Below are 17,886 nucleotides of genomic sequence, written 5' to 3'. Positions count from 1 at the left end.
CAATCAGAAGAATCATTAACAAAGACAGAGTGCCTGTTATGTACAAAGTATTGCAGTGTCCCAACTAGGGGACACAAGGAAATACATGACATGGTCTTTGATCTCAGAGCACTTGCAGTCCAGCTGGAGGAGACATCTGGATTCTAGTCCCAGCTCTGCCACTAACTCTAGGTATTGGTGTTATGTTGGGCAAGTCACATCATCTCTCTCAACCTCGGTTTTATCATCTGTAAAATGACAAGGCTGAGCCAGAATGTCTCTAAGGTCTTGGCTACCTCTTTCTTTTTGAATGAATAAAAGGTTAATTATAACATAAAGCATCTTATACTAAGTAATGAATGAATGAATGATACAAATAAGTGCCATGGAGGTCATGAGAAGGCTCTTGTCATTTCAGAAGGCAGTGATCAAATGAGAAATCTTTATGGAGTTGGTGAGAAATAATTGTAATGGTTGTGCAAGTCAGTAGGGTTATTCATGCTTGGCAGAATGCACTTGAACAAAAGGGAATGATGGCAAATAAGCCTTTCACAATTTTTTTTTGCTTTGACTTGTGAATTCATCAGTATGGAAGAAACTTCTGTTTGAAAATTCCCCCTACCAATGCAAGCCAAAAATTCCTTGGTACTTTATAGTCTTGTCTAGAGCACTAAGAAGTTAAGTTAATTGCTCTGCCAATTTTAGCCACTTACTCTTCTGGAGTCTTTGTAGCTGGGTTTTAATTCCAGCCTAAAAACAAACAGGCAAAGAAACAAAATCCTGGCTCCCAGTGCAGATATATTAGTTGGACAGCAAATAATCTACAAAAAAATAAAAAAAAATAAGCTTGGTTTGCTTCAAATAGAAAGCATATGTTTAAGCACATTTTCACTGGACTTTTCCAAATAGGTATTACTGGAAATGTGTTCCAGCAAGTAAACGAAAACACGCATGTTTCAACTCTCCCGGATACAGTCTATTCAACAGCAGTGCATCAGTCATCTCTTTCCCAGCATCACTTCTTCATGACTCCTATGACCAATTTTTAGTGACACTAATAGTGTCTAGTGGAAACCGAAACTCTTCTGAAGCACAGGTGTTCCTGTCTGTTCAATCAGGTTCTACATTCAGGTATTCTTTTCAATTTAATTCAACATATATTAAGCAGCTACTGTTGCCTCAGCACTATGCTAGAGTTCAAGGAGTGTGCCAGAGAGGTTTATGTTACAGTCCTTGAGAAGTTCATTTTTGTTGCATTGGGAAAGAAGAGATACATACATAAAGCAAGTAGATAATACAGGATTATAATATGTAATAAAGTAAATACCAGAGTGAGTCAAAAAAGACATTAAGTAAAGAAAAGAAGTTAGCATGCCAGAATGAGTTTTATATATATGTATATATACATATATATGCCAAGTGTGTGTTTATATACATGGACATATGTATACACATATACAGATACATACTCTGTTATAGAGCTGATAAGGAGGTCAGAGAAGGTAGAGTGAAATATGGCCTGCCTTAGTTGGATAGGGCTTTATTAAGGAAATGAACTTGAACTAAATCTTGAAGGATATGTATACTAATAATTGTAATAATAATTCACATTAATCTAATACTTTAAGACTTGCAAACACTTTCCTCACAACAAGGATGTAGATATTGCCAAGTATTATTATCCACCCTTTACAGTAGAGGAAACTGATTTTCAGGGAGGCAAAATATTCAGATAAGAAGTGTCATACTGGGGATTTGAATGGAGGTCTTCTCAATTCCAAGTCTAGTTGTCTTTCCATTGTAATAGAATGCCTTTTATGTAGGATTTTTATAGATGAAAAAGAAGAAATTTGTCTTAGGTAAGTGGCCCACAATAGTGGAACAGCATAAATAGAGAAGGATGTATGAATGGAGACAGTACAGTATAAAAAAGATCACTGGGGAGAGTATTCTCTCCAATATTTGGAGCCAAAGGACCTAGGTAGTAATCTCTGCCCTGCTGCTTATTACCATTTTGATCTTAGGTAAATTACTTCACCTTAGGTCTTCAGTTATCAATTCTGCAACATGAATGGGTTAGACTAAATTATCTCTAAGGTTCTTTCTAGCTCTTATTCTTCTGAACCTGTGAACATGCCATGTTACTGAGGAAGGTAGAAGGAAAGGTGAGGATACCTCCCAGACTAGAAGGGGGAAATTCTGTTAAGATACAGTGGGACATAAGGTTAGGGATGTTTAAAAAATGGGCATGTATGTGGACAGCCAGTAATATCAGCCTAGTCAGCTTAGACATTAATTCAAAGTCAGTGAGAAATGTATAGAAGAGATTTGAGATTATGAAAGCAGGTAGATGTTAGGAACATTAATTTAGGATTTAGCAACATTAATCTAGAAGTGGTAGCATAAAGGACAAAATGGAGGATGGAAAGACTGAAGACAGTTTTTCCAAATTTCTTCTATCATTATTCCACCACGCACATTGAATCCAGCTGGAAAATTATCACATAATCCAGGTTAGAGGTAGTTAGGGCATGGACAGGAGTGGTAAGAGTAAAGAGGTTATATTGCAGAAATATTGTTAAGATTTGGTAATCAACTATTTTAAATATGGAATTGAGGTGAAGGCAAAGGAAAGAGTGTGTAATGACTTGGCAACATTGTTTTATTGGACTGTTAGGCAGGAATAAGTGCCATGCAATGTAAATATTTTACATATATTTGACATTGATGCTAGGTGTGCAAATAGGTCCAATATAGCTGTAATTGCCCAAATATGGACAAACATTCATGGTTCTGTTATATGGTCTTTTTAAAAATAAAAAAAAAATATGTTCTCCTCTTGATGAAAAATGCTATCCACTTCCAGACAGAACTAATGAATTCTAAATGCAGATCAAAGAATATTTTTTCATTTTGTTTTTCTTGCTTTTTTTTCAACATGGCTAATATGGAAATATGTTTTACATGACTTCACATGTATAATGGGAATCATATTGCTTGCCTTCTCAATGTGGAGGGGCTGGAGGGAGAATTTGAAACTCAAAATTTTAAAAGCTTAAAAAATTTTAAAGTTCAAAAAATTAAATCCTTTATAAAATTGAAATTATATAATAAAGATTGAGAAGAGCATGACTGACATGAATATGGATTAAAAAGCCCTCAACAAAGTTTTCAAATAAAACTTGAGCTGTACAGCAAAAGTCTAAAAGCAGATTTTATTTTATAGACCACTACACATTTCTTGGGTCAACTTTAAAGACAATTCTGTGAACTGGAATGAAGAATTTTCTTTCCAAGTGAAGTGTGAAGAATGTACCAACATGCCCAACATTTCTTATTCTTGGGATCTTTTTTTAATCAATGCAACAGAAACAAATGGCATGGAAGGTAGGAATCACTGTGCCCTTGAATTTCTGAGCAGTAGAAATGAAATAAATAACTTCTTGTGACCTTTAAAAAAAACTTCCAGAATATGAGAATTTGGGAATGAATACATCTGTTCATAAAGTAGCTGGGACTTAAATACGGCCTTGAAAGAATATGACACGTGGATAAATGCAGAAGAGTCAGGAGGGCATTTCAGGAATCAAGACATTGAACAACCACTTGACTTAGCTCTCACCTGGTACCTTTCTTTCCCCAAACAGACTAAGAACATACAAAATGCCCAGTTCAGATAAATAGTATATGACCAAATCTAACTAACAGCCTCTCATCTCTAATTTTTGTTGCTATGATGTATTCTATATGTGACTGTAACGTTCTGAGGTATGGGAAAAATGAAACACTAACACTCAGATTCCTTGACATAATCTCTTCCATACTAGGGTTCAATATATAGAACCAGAACTGCTTCTTTACTTGTCCTAGCATGGACTGACTCTTTCTCCCTTCTCTCTCTCCTCTCTCCTCTCTCCCTCTCTGTCTGTCTCTCTCTCTCCATTTAATGTTCAACGTATTTTTTCTTAAACTTTGTTTCTTCCCAGTTTTTCCAAATTCCTATCATTATTTCACTATACGCACTGAATACTTTTTCATGTCCAACTTCATATTCCATTTATGCTAGTGTTTCCTTGCTGTGCTCATTACCTAATTGACTGACCACCAGCACCTGCTCTTAACCCACCCTTAACACATCAAACCTACTACCTCTGACACTTTTAAATAGGATGGGAGTAGGGGTGGGGAGGAAGTAAACAGTCAGTTGCATGTCTTCCCCATCCTCAAGGGGGCACAGCTGTTTCTCCTTTCCCTGAGATCTTTAACCTCTGATACTGTAGTATCTGGTCAGTATTCACCAAATTGTTCATGTACATCTCTGGCTCCTCATATTTTTGCAGAAATACGGATTGAACTGAAACAAATCATTCATCTCTGATTTTACTTCAATTTCTTCATGTGTTCAATGGGTTTTACCAAAGATATCTATAAGCAGTGTTTTGAGAATGGCTTTATTAAGGAAAAAACAAACAAACATGTTTTAGGTTGTTGTTCAGTCATTTCAATAACGTCTGATTCTTCATGGCCCCATTTGGGGTTTTCTTGGCAAAGATACTGGAGTGGTTTGCCATTTACTTCTTTTAGCATGTTTAGCTGCTCAGTCTATAAAATGCAACCTTATGTTGCAATAATACTTGTACTACCTATGCAACAGATATTGTTGAGGGATTACATGTAAAATAATTATTAATTGAATTTTGTTTTTAAGGTATTATAGGAGTTTTTTTTTTTTTATTAAATCGTCTTGAGGTACTTAGGTGGCATAATGTCTAGAATGCTAGAATTAGGATTAGGAAGACCTGAGTTTGAATTTAGCCTTAGCCACTTACTTGCTGTGTGAACCCCGGCAAATCATTTAATGTCCCAGCCTCAATTTTTCTCATCTATAAATTGGTGATAATGAAGCACTTACTTCACAGGCTTGTGAGGAACAAATGAGACAATGCCTATAAAACACTTCAAAAACTATAAAGTACTACACAAATGTTAGTTATTGCTATTACTGTTATTATTATGATGGATCTTTTTGTTAGACAGATAATCAGACCTGCATTTATTAGTATTGTATGTGAAAATATCAAAACACACTTGTACTATTATAGTATTATCTCTAACAACCACATTTATTTTTTGCACAACGTTGTAATTGTTTCAATTGTATGTATAAGTTTCTTTTTGTAGAGCTACAGATCTGCTAGGCTCATCAAGCCTCACTGGTGCCATCTTGACAATTCCAAAGTCAAATCCACCCTCCACCGTGAAACAAATGACTATTCCTGCCCTGACAACCACACCCTTCCCCAGAGATGCTTCTGGGCAGGCTATCAGGCAGCTGGCCCTTTCAGCTCCAGTGAAAACCTCCATTTCTGCAACATCCATAAACATTACAATTGGATTTCATCATGTAAATGATACCAGTCACAGGGAGAACAGCAGTCCCTCAGCTCTGGAGGATCCTGTTCAGGAAGGGCTACTTTACCGAATGCAAGACTTACTAGGAAAAAAATCTGTCATAAGATCCACCCAGAGAGAAAAGTCACCAAGCACTGAGCTACCACAAAATTCTTCTTACATTTCTGGTAATTACATTTTCTTTCTATTTCTTCCCTTTTTTTTTTTTTTTTTTTTTTTTTTGCATTTCTTCCTCTAGTTTCCTTTGAGGGAATAAATGTATCCCTTCGAGGAGTGAAATCATGTATGCTTGATGCCAATCCCTCTGGATAATTACTGAAATTTGCAATGCTATCTTTTGGGGGTTGGGAAGCCTTTTTTTTGATTGACCTTCTTAAAATTGTTTTTTTTTTCTTAAAAAAGTATCTTGCATGATACATTGCTTCATTCCAAAGCTAATAAGTGAGCTAATTTTATGTCTCTTTGAAAAAGAACCAGTTTTAGTGATCTAAAAATAGGAAAGGAAGTACATTTTGCATGCCAGAATTTTAGTACCGACAGTTTTCTTATCAACTCTAACTCAGTGGCTGTTCTAAATTTCAGGTTATGGTCAGAGAATACTCTCTTTGTCTTATCACTCCATCAGTACTTTACCCCAAAGTTTGGATATCTAGTTCTCATTGTAGGATCGGGAAGTGAATATGTATTCCTAGCACTCTTGAGGAGTAAAGTCTGGGGAATGGGAAGAATCGTTTGTAGAAAGAAGACCTTATTTTCTTTCTGATATTTAGGTCTCCTAACTTTTGAGAAAAATGACTTAAGTGGATGACTGTCAACCATAGTTTTTGAATACAAAGATAATAGCAATGGCAAATACATTATGCTTTTTTTATTTGCTTCTAGTCAACTAAGAGACTAGGGACCTAAGCATTTGTGAATGTTAACCATTTGGACAAGACTTTTTTTTTTTACTTTATAATTCTGTCACTATACCAAGCTCCTCAAGTTAGGTTAACAAGTTTTAAATTACAAAAAATATTACCTTGTGCTTAAGTACAGTAGATCCAGGGAATAGTTTACTAATGACACTTATTTAGTTTTTGGTTCACTGACTTTCTAATCCTTGCTGACTAAGCAGATTAAGCATGAGGGAATCCATCAATTCATAAATCATAGTTTGTCACTAAGAGCAAAATTTATTGCTATGAAACTTTAGATAGATTTTAAATGAAATAAAATAGATTTACATACTAATTGTTAAAGTAGATGAAAGAAAAGCAAGATTAAATTTTGAAAAAAATAAACTAGATCTAATGAAGCCTTCTTTCTCTTTCTATTTCAAGCAAAAACATTTCCATATATTTTTTTTTCTAGGTCACCAGTTGACTCATTTACCCCATGTTTCTATCTGTGTAGCTTCATAGTATCCATATCCCACTCTCAGAATGGGAGGAAGGGGACCAAGCCCCTGGACTGCCCTGGGACAAAGTAGGGAGATGAATTAAAGCAGAAGCACAGGGAAAGTAAGGTCCTCAGAGCAATCTGGGAATGGGTAGGCTTAATGTCCTCAGCAGATAGGTACTTAGGGGAAGATAGATTTCAGAGTCTATCAGGGAAAGCAATCCACTAGAAAAGTGAGAACTTAGTACCTTGAGTGACCTTGGGGAAGTCAACCAAAGGTCTGTTGAATTTAGAGCTTTATTCTTGAAATTAAAGTTAATTTGGAGCCAGCCAAGAGCTGGCCAAAAAAAAAAAACCAGTAGAAATGTACACTCTTGAAAGGAGTCTTTTTTGGTCATTTAATGAGAGTAAGAGTTGAACACACTAAATACTACAATGGTATCCAAAAAATTTTAGGTACCTAGAATCCTGTTATGGGAGGATATAATCAAGAACAAGGATGTGAAGGCATGGATGAATTATAATATGTACTGGTGAAGGGAGCATCCACATTGAAGAGATCATACAGCCATCAAAGAAGATGTTTCAGATGATCGTTATCATATATCATATTATGTTGCAACCAAGTTGAGATTGTGATTTTAGATTATGTATGAATATTTCACATAAGGGAACTAATTTGTTGAAATTCTAGAGACGGAATCTTTTTTTGGTGTCACCTTTCAACCTTATGTTGGGGTTGTAATTATTATAATAATAGCAGCGTTTTGAATGTTTCACATTTTTCTTGTTTTGCATTCCTCCTACCCCTTACCCTCATGATTCAGACACAAATTTTCTCACTCTAAAACATGGTTCAAGTGGCAGTTGGGTTAGATCGCCTATAAAGTTTCTTCCTCTGAGATAGCATAATATCATTCATTTTTCAAGGGCAGTGCTCTTTTTCAATATTCATTTTTTGCTTTGAAAATTTAGGAGCACTTTGGGATCTTTAAGTGCCTCAGGGGTATCATTTTGAAAATCAATCATCATAAATATAGATATGCCAGTTAAAGAGAGTTATAGTTAATGCCAGAGATTTTGCTAAATTTAAACATTCATTCTAAGCTGAATTTGGGAAGATCTTGATCTAAATACATACAACACTACCCAAAGCTGTGTTTCCAATGATATTTTTGTTCTTTCCATAGATTTTGAAGCTTATTATAGCAATATCAAGGAGGCAATAGAACCATCGAGAGGAAGACAACCAGGTTAATATATCCTATGACTATGAATGAATTTTCATGAATTAAACTTTGTCATTGGTGTGATAGACTGGAACACTTTCTCAGACATTCTCACTGGTCTTTCCTTCATTTTTATGGTGCTTACATGAATTTGATCTGATTCTTCAAGCTTTATACCATTTATTCCAGATGGATCTATTTTTCATTAGAAGTATCAATATGCTTTTCCATTCTCTACATACAATTACCATTAATTACCAATAGGGGTATCATTCACTATTTCTTCTTGAATCAATTATAATGTGTCTCCATTTAATAAGTCATTTTTCAAACTTTTTTTAATCAGAACTATTGACCTATGCAGTTGTCTTATTGAAATTCAGATGGAAAAAATGTAATCTCAAAAAAGCAAATTCTTGGATTGTGATAAAATTTTAAAAAATTATTTTAAGTTTTATTGATGCCTTTTGATTTATATGCTGTAGTCATTTCTAATATACCTCTCTCCCACATGGAAACCTCTCTTGTAACAAAGAAAATCATTGAAGCAAAAACAAATACAACTGTCACATCTGACTATATATGTAAAATTCTACACATGTGTTCCACTCCCATCACTCATCCCACATCTCTATTGTAAGGAAGGAAATGTGTTTCATAAATTTGTATTCAGTAATTAAGATGGACCCTTGCATTGAATCTGAGTTTAGTTGTTTTTAAGTGTTGCTTTAATTTATTTTTTTGTTGTTGTGTATGTTGTTCTCCTACCTCTAATATCTTCACTCTATCTCAGTTCATATGAATTCTCCCATATTTACCAGATGCACTTTATACTACATAATATTTTTAGAAATATTATTTTTGAATCTCTAAGGCTTTATTTAAGAGAATTGTTATAATTTTTTTCTTTATCACTCCTTGGCATGGTTTGTTTTCTTAGAGGGGAGTATCAGTATTACAGAAGCAATGGAAAATGAAGAAACAGATACTATGTCTGACAATGATTATGGTTACAACCTAATTGATTTATCCTACTCAACTGAAAATACCACACCGTTGCTTATGGTAGATTGGTCCAAATCACTAATTAGTAGAGCTGTTTTTCAAAGCTACACATCCTTAGGTATGTATCTTCTGCTCACCTACAGGCTTGTCACAGTTTATATAAGAAAGGTTTAGGTATCATTTACTAACTTTCTTCCAGAGTCATTTGGTTTAATAGACAAGTACTTAGTTTTAATGTACTTTTAAAAAGTGATCATATGGTTTTATCATCCCTATCTTTTCCATGTGATTGTACCCCTTTTCTTTCTGAGTATAGTGGGAAGAAGCATGATGATGTAATGGAAAAAGCACTAGACTTGGAGTTAGAACATCTCTGTGCCGTTCTGGCTCTTATTATTTCCCAACAATTTTTTTAGATCATTTATTTATTTATTTATTTATTTAATATTTTTAGTTTTCAGCATTGATTTTCACAAGAGTTTGAATTACAAATTTTCTCCCCATTTCTATCCTCCCCACTACTCCAAGATGGCATATATTCTGGTTGCCCTGTTCCCCAGTCAGCCCTCCCTTCTGTCACCCCATTCCGCCCCCCATCCCCTTTTCCCTTACTTTCTTGTAGGACAAGATAAATTTCTACACCCCATTGCCTGTGTATCTTATTTTCTAGTTGCATGCAAAAACTTTTTTTTTTGTTTTTGAACATCTGTTTTTAAAACTTTGAGTTCCAAATTCTCTCCCCTCTTCCCTTCCCACCCACCCTCCCTAAGAAGTCAAGCAATTCAACATAGGCCATATGTGTATCATTATGTATAACCCTTCCACAATACTCATGTTGTGAAAGACTAACTATATTTTGCTCCTTCCCAACACATCCTCCTTTATTGAATTTTATCCCTTGACCCTGTCCCTTTTCAAAAGTGTTCACTTTTGATAACCTCCTCCCCCATCTGCCTCCCTTCTATCTTCCCCCCTTTTTATCTCTTTCCTCCTTCTTTCCTGTGGGGTAAGATACCCAGTTGAGTGTGTATGTTATTCCCTCCTCAGGTCAAATCTGATGAGAGCAAGATTCACTCATTCCCCCTAACCTGCCCCCTCTTCCCTTCCTACAGAACTGCTTTTTCTTGCCACTTTCATGCAAGATAATTTACCCCATTCTGTCTCTCCCTTTCTTCCTGTCTCAATATATTCTTCTCTCATCCCTTAATTTGATTTTATTTTTTTAGATATCATCCCTTCATATTCTACTCACCCTGTCTCTCTCTATATATGTATATTCCCTTCAGCTACCCTAATACTGAGGTCTCATGAATTATACACATCATTTTCCATGTAGGAATGTAAACAAAACAGTTCAACGTTAGTAAGTCCATTACGGTTTCTCTTTCTTGATTACCTTTTCATGCTTCTCTTGATTCTTGTGTTTGAAAGTCAGATTTTCTATTCAGTTCTGGTCTTTTCACTGAGAAAGCTTGAAAGTCCTCTATTTTATTGAATATCCCTATTTTGCCTTGGAGCATGATACTCAGTTTTGCTGGGTAGGTGATTGTTGGTTTTAATGCTAGCTCCATTGACCTCTGGAATATCATATTCCAAGCCCTTTGATCCCTTAATGTAGAACCTGCTAGATCTTGTATTATCCTGATTGTGTTTCCACAATACTCAAATTGTTTCTTTCTTGCTGCTTGCAGTATTTTCTCCTTGATCTGGGAGCTCTGGAATTTGGCAACAATATTCCTAGGAGTTTTCTTTTTGGGATCTTTGTCAGGAGGCGATTGGTGGATTCTTTCAATTTCTATTTTACCCTCTGATTCTAGAATATCAGGGCAGTTCTCCTCGATAATTTCTTGAAGGATGATATCTAGGCTCTATTTTTGATCATGGCTTTCAGGTGATCCAATAATTTTTAAATTATTTCTCCTGGATCCATTTTCCAGGTCAGTGGTTTTTCCAACGAGATATTTTCTCCTTGATCTGGGAGCTCTGGAATTTGGTGACAATATTCCTAGAAGTTTTCTTTTGGGGATCTTTTTCAGGAGGCGATCTGTGGATTCTTTCAATTTCTATTTTACCCTCTGATTCTAGAATATCAGGGCAGTTTTCCTTGATAATTTCTTGAAAGATGATATCTAGACTCTTTTTTTGATCATGGCTATCAGGCAGTTCAATAATTTTTAAATTATCTCTCCTGGATCTATTCTCCAGGTCAGTGGTTTTTCCAATGATATATTTTCCATTGTCTTCCATTTTTTCATTCTTTTGGTTCTGTTTTATAATGTCTTGATTTCTCCTAAAGTCACTAGCTTCCACTTGCTCCAATCTAATTTTTAAGGTAGTATTTTCTTCAGTGGTCTTTTGGACCTCCTTTTCCATTTGGGTAATTCTGTCTTTCAAGGCATTCTTCTCCTCATTGGCTTTTTGGAGCGCTTTTGACATTTGAGTTAGTCTATTTTTTAAGGTGTTATTTTCTTCAGTATTTTTTTGGATCTCCTTTAGCAAGTCATTGACTTGTTTTTCATGGTTTTCTTGCATCACTCTCATTTCTCTTCCCATTTTTTCCTCTACTTCACTAACTTGCTTTTCTAAATCCTTTTTGAGGTCTTCCATGACCTGAGACCAGTTCATGTTTTTCTTGGAGCGTTTTGATGTAGGCTCTTTGACTTTGTTGACTTCTTCTGGGTGTATGTTTTTGTCTTCTTTGTCACCAAAGAAAGGTTCCTAAGTCTGAGTCAGAATCTGAGTCTGTTTTTGCTTCCTGGCCATGTTCCCAGCCAACTTACTTGACCCTTTAGTTTTTCCTCGGGATATGACTGTTTGTAGAGTATAGAGTACTTTGTCCCAAGCTTGAGGGGCTGTGCTGTTTTTTCAGAGCTTTTTCTACACAGCCAGCTCTGCCACACCAGCACTCCTCCTTCCCCAAGAACCACTGAACTGCACCTGACTCAGATCTAAGCAGGCTCTGCCCTCCTGCTCAGATCCACCACTTAATTCCTCCACTAGGTGGGCCTGGGTCTGGAAGCAACTGCAGCTGTAGTTCTATAGCAGTGGCTGAACTGTGAACTTCTTTCACTCTGTCCCCCACAGTTTTTCCCACTAACCTTCTCTGTTGTCTTTGGTGTTTGTGGGTTGAGAAGTCTGGTAACTGCCACAGCTCACTGATTCAGGGTGCTAGGGCCTGTTCTGCCCGGCCCCTGTTCTGGTTGGTCCAGGCTCCATAGCTCTACTCCCAGCTCCGGGTGATGGACTTTTCCCAGCAACCATCCAGGCTGTCCTGGGCTGGAGCCCTGCTTCCCTCTGCTATTTCGTGGGTTCTGCAGTTCTAGAATTTGTTCAGAGCCATTTTTTATAGGTGTTCGGAGGGCCTGGGGTGGAGGGGCTGGGGGGGGGAAGGAGGGGGGTGGAGCTCAAGTAAGTCCCTGCTTTCCAGCTGCCATCTTGGCTCCACCTGTCCCAACAAATTCTTATTAAGCTACTAATATATTTTATTTTGGTTATCAAAAGATAGATATGACACACAGACCTTACTTTCAAAGAACCTGTAGTCTATTAAATGGAAAAAAACATGCCAGTCAGCCAGGTAGCATTTTTCAACTGCTCAGTGTGTACCAAGAACTTTGAGAAGTGCTAGGAATTCAAATGCGTGTAGAAAGACAGTCTCTGCCCTCAAGGAACTTACATTGCAGTGGGGTAATACAGCATGCAAGAGGAAGTTAAAAAGTGGTGTGGGAGAGACAAAGATACTGTCTACAAATAACTATGATATGAGAGGATGGAGTAAGATAACTTAAAAGGAGAGATCTAGGTCAAATACTTTAAGAAATTTAAGGTGATGCTTGCTACCTCATCTCCTACAAAATTAGAAAGTATTTTGTTAAGTGGTAAAAGCATTTACACAAAGGCATTTTCCCAAATGGCCTGTGGTATATCTGTACTTTTAAAATTTTGGGTGTGTGAGTAAAAATTAGGTGTAGAAACAATCCCTGAAAACCCTACTTAGTATCCCAGAACCATGGAAATGTGGCCAGCTTACTTGTAGATGTTATCTGTCCCAGGAAATGATTTTATCTGGTAACTAGTCATGTGGCTCTCTTTTCTGTTAGGTATCACATCAAAAATTGTTACATTTAAACCATTTTTCCTGAGGGGTGGAGAGACATATGTGATACAAGCTTCTGTAGGTAGGTGATTTTTCAAATGGACATTTTTAGTTTGTGGGAAGAATGAAAATTTTGGTGGTCTTCTTCATTTTCCTAGAAATTAGAGTCAACTAATCATTTGTGAATTTATTATTATAATATATTGTACGAAGCCTCCTAATAGGTGTCTCTGCTTACAATCTCCACAAAGCTGCTGAAAGGGTTCCTGAAACACAGGTCTGAGCATGCTCAAGAATTTTCAGTGTTTTCCTTTTATCTCTAGGTAAAAATGCAAACTCCTTCCCATCACATTTAATGCCCTTCTCAGTCTGACTCCAACCTATATTACTGCCCTTCACACTGTGTTCTAATGAAACTAGCCTACTTACTATTCCCTGAACTCATAATTTCATTAGTGCTTCCATGTCTCTGTGCATATTTTCCCTTTATGCATAAGTGAAGGCTGGATGGAGCAGAATCTAGTTGACCTTACTTTCAGTTTTGTATTCTTCTTACTCGACCATATTCTCATACTTGTTGAGAATTCTATTTTCCTTGGTTAAATAGCTAGGGAGTTGATTTGGAGCAGCACTGATTGATGACCTGACTGAGAATATTTTATGGTCCGAGAAGGAAGGGTCCAAGTGTAAACTTTTCCTAAATGTGGGCAACGTAATTCTCTGCAAAGTTTTCCTGCCTTTGTTAATTCTATCTCCCATTCTTTTCACTACTCCATTTGAGCACAAGGTTTTAATTCTGTACTTTTTGGATAAGATGCCAATAATAATACATTCAGCATTTGGCATCTGTTTCAACAAGATCCTTTATTGAATCAGGTTTTGGTTCTCTTCTTGAACTTCTTTTACTCAATATGTCTCTCAAGATAAGTCTAGGTGTTATGTATTTGTTTCAGTCGGTTTTTATTTTTCTCTGCAGAATCAAGCCACAGTCCATTAGGCAAAGCACAATTATATTTTACTGTCAATGAAGTTCCAAAGGAGATGGCATGCCAAGTACAGCCCATTTATGGCTATGAGGCCTATACAGTCTTCAGTGTTTTCTGCATGTCTGGAAAAGCAGTAAGTGTTTCACAGTCCTCTAATGCTACCTGTATGGCCAAAGTAGGTCCCAAAGACATATCAGGCAACAGATGTTACCTGGTGTTTTAAATCATATACTGTTTTGAACTGCAAATAGCATCCATATTTGAGAACTCTATAGGATAATTACTTATCAAATTTATGATGTGCTACTGAAAAGAGTGATAATGACTGAAAAATGTATGTATCATTGCCTAGGAATAAGAACCTATAGACAAGGGCAAAGCTGTCATAGCCACCCTTCTATGAAAGGGATTCTAATTTATGGTTTGTTTTTATTTTTAAGACTATTTTGAAGGCTTTTAAAACAAAGACCATTCTCCCCTCTAAAATGGTAATCAGCATAGTAGATAGGTGTTCATAAAATCCTTGAGTTTTAATGCTGGAAAAGATCATAGCCATTACCAATCCCCTCAAGCGGCAAACAGGAAAAGAGAAGCTCAGTGGGCGACTAGCCCAAAGTTATGTAGCTGTTAGTGGCAGCGCTAGGCCTAGAATTTCTCCTGACTCCCAGTCCAGCATTTTTGCTACTATAATACAGGTAAATTCTCATCATCTATAATTGAAAGTGATCAGGGAGTTGTGCTCAAGTAACAGAACCACTGAGTGCTGTCCAGGTGCTGAAATCACACTCACCTGGCCATGAGTCACAGTTTCTGATGGTTAATATAAACTCTACTCCGCAAGAAATAGCCCCTCTAGTGCATATCCTGAGGGTATGACATCCCTCTTCTAGAAGATTCTTCTTCTGGAAGGTTTTCTTAGAGAAGACTTTAAGCATGAACAACACAAGTAGATTCTTGCAGATTTCAGATTTGTGGGAAACTCTCACATTTGTCTGAATTTCTTCTTATAGGGTTTAAAGGAGGCAGATGCAGCTCTAGGGTCAATCAGATCCAAGGGCTATGATTCTAGTTATAGTTCATTATATTGACTCCTGTGTGAGCCTAACAGGTCTGAGATCTTCTGACTGTGAGCCACTTGAGTATAACACGTAAAACAAACTTAGAATGTAAAATGATGTAAAAAGTAACAGCCCTGTGAAGACCAAAGCCTTATGTTCCCTCATAAATGAGGGCAAAACAAGAATACTTTCATTAACTGATGGATAAATATGTAGGCTACTGTAAAATAGTAGACACAGGAGCTTGGTATGAGGGAAGTTGACTTTGAATCTAGACTCATCTATGTTTCCTACTCTAGCAGGCTTATCATTTTCCCGTGAATGAAAGTCTTAGAAGAAACCTAGAAATAACGTAGTACAGAAAAGCAGCCTTAAATAATGAAACAATTTAGATGTATTTATTCATTTAGTGTTATATATTTATGATTCTCCTTTTTATAACAGAAATTATACAAGAAGTTTATGAGGAGGGAAATATGCCCTATTAGGAAAGATATGATGAGGCCCTGATCTAGGATTGTGGTAGTAAAAGTAGAAAGAGATTGTAGAAGATAAATTCTATAGAATGAAAAGGTTAGGTTAACTAAGGGTTCTTAACTTAAGGTCCATAAACTTTTTTTTCAAAAGGATTGGAAACTATATTTAATATAACTTGTTTCCTTTGAAATTATATGTATCTTATTTTATCCATTCATAAACATTATTCTGAGGAATAATGGGCTTCACCACAGTGCCAAAGGGATCCATGCTACAAAAAGGATTAAGAACTACTTATCTAATTGCTAATGTCCCTTTTCACTCAAACATTTTATAATCCAGTCACTAAATACAATGAGATTCAAGGGTATTTTTAAAATCTTATTTCACTTAGAATTTACTCACATTTCTATAGCACTTTGTAGAGGATTTTACTTACAAGAACACCATGAAGCAGGTAGTACAAATATCATTATCGCTACTATAAACATGAAGAAAGTGAAAGGATAAGATCTTTGCCATAATCACAAAGTTGCCACCAGCCTGACATAGGCTCTTATCACCTCTTGCCTGGACTATTGTCATAGTCTGCTGGTTGGTTTCCCTATTTCAAGTCTTTGTCCATTCTAATTCACTCTCCACTTAGCTGTCCGTTAATCTTCCAAAAGTGCAGTGTCATCCCCCTATTCAATAAACCAAAGTTATTCCTTATCACTTTCAGTTTTAAATATAAATATTTTCTGTTTGTTGTTCTAGCCTTTTCATAAACTGACCCTCTCCTACCTTTCCAGTCTTCTCATACTTTATCCCTATGTACTGTACAATCCAATGATATTGAACACCTTGAGACACTTCATCTCGCAATTCTACATTTTCACTAATGCTTTTTACTAGATTGCTTTCCCTACTTATCTCTGCATCCTGGATTCCCTGGCTTCCTTCATGCCCTACCCAAAACCTTACCTTCTGCAAGAAGCCTCTCCTGATCCCCCTTAATGCTACTGCCTTCCCTCTGTGGATTATCTCCAATTTATCCTGTAAATATCTTGTTTATACATAGTTGTTTGCATCTTGTCTTTCCCATTAGACTTTTAACTCCTTGAAAACGTAGCCTATTTTTGGCACAGTGCCCAGCATATAGTAAGGAATTAATAAGTGCTTATTAGCTAATTTACTAAGTGTTCAAGGGGAAATTCATACTCAAGACTTCAGATTCTTCGTTAGGTGTTCCATTATCTACATTATGTTGACTTTCTCTTATGTAAAAACTTACCTTTTTTTGGAATGTAAAGAATTGGTTATTGTAAATTTCATGGTTTGCTGTTGTTTTTATTTTGTTTCCTATGGAATTGATTATAGGACTACCATTATGAATTCAGTTATCAAATAGGAGCATCCTCCAAAATACCTTTATATAGTGGGAGAGATATACAATATTACTTTACTTTGCCAGCTGGTGAAACTGCGGACAAATATAAAGGTAAGTCTCACTATTGTATTTTGTTCATTAACTATGATTATGTCTTGGTTTCATAGCCTTTCCACATAGCTTTTGAATATGTGTTTATGTGTCTGAAAGAAACTTTTGAGTAATGACATTAATAGGTCGATTTATTGAGTGGGAGGGCATTCTTCATGATAAGTATAATACCTTAGGGCTTTGGGTGGATTTTTTTTTTTACAAAAATGAAAATTTGGGATATTTCAAAAAAGCATCATTTATTCTTGAGTCAGGAATAATATGGAAGAAAAACAGTAAAATGACACCTTTTGGAAAAGTAAATAAAAATAAGGCCAAATATCTTAATTGTTAATGAAATAATAAATGGACGATAGAGCATTAGACAAAGCATTTGTTGAGTGCTTAGTATGTGCCAAGCACTGTGCCAACTATTAGATAAATGAGTTTAGGTAAATATAAGGTATTTGTTCCACATGATCTGAGCCACAGGTGTTCTTCTGGTCAAAAAGAGAAATAGGGATATACTAAGTGCTGGAAAGGACTTCCAGAAAACAGGGATGAGGGGAAATGTGTTACAGATCCCTGTGCCTACTGCCTTCGCTTACTCCTAAACATTTTTTCCAACTGTTCTCTGTCCCTATAATTTGAGTGAAAATATACTCTCAGAGGTCTCCAATCACTGTCATCTCACCAAATCCAATAATAGTTCTCAGTTCTTGATTTCCTTGCCCTTTCATCAGAATTCCACACTATTGATCATCTCCTTCTAAATTATGTCCAGACCATTGACTTCCATGACATA

The 17,886-nt window shown here is 36.2% G+C and overlaps 1 protein-coding gene across 1 annotated transcript in view; it reads left to right on the top strand.

The window, feature by feature from the left end:
* Positions 1-17,886, top strand: part of PKD1L1 (polycystin 1 like 1, transient receptor potential channel interacting) — a 161,396-nt gene that overhangs the window by 56,945 nt on the left and 86,565 nt on the right. The window contains exons 15-22 of the mRNA XM_036739640.1: positions 889-1,110; positions 3,206-3,366; positions 5,148-5,558; positions 7,962-8,024; positions 8,941-9,123; positions 13,106-13,183; positions 14,078-14,220; positions 16,982-17,102. Of these exons, the coding sequence (XP_036595535.1) occupies positions 889-1,110; positions 3,206-3,366; positions 5,148-5,558; positions 7,962-8,024; positions 8,941-9,123; positions 13,106-13,183; positions 14,078-14,220; positions 16,982-17,102 (1,382 nt within the window). The remainder of the gene's footprint in view (positions 1-888; positions 1,111-3,205; positions 3,367-5,147; positions 5,559-7,961; positions 8,025-8,940; positions 9,124-13,105; positions 13,184-14,077; positions 14,221-16,981; positions 17,103-17,886) is intronic.

The sequence above is a fragment of the Trichosurus vulpecula genome, chromosome 9, assembly GCF_011100635.1.
Source record: "Trichosurus vulpecula isolate mTriVul1 chromosome 9, mTriVul1.pri, whole genome shotgun sequence".
Taxonomy (NCBI): domain Eukaryota; kingdom Metazoa; phylum Chordata; class Mammalia; order Diprotodontia; family Phalangeridae; genus Trichosurus; species Trichosurus vulpecula.
The sequence above is the reverse complement of the archived record's forward strand: the minus strand, read 5'-3'. Positions and strand labels throughout refer to the sequence as shown.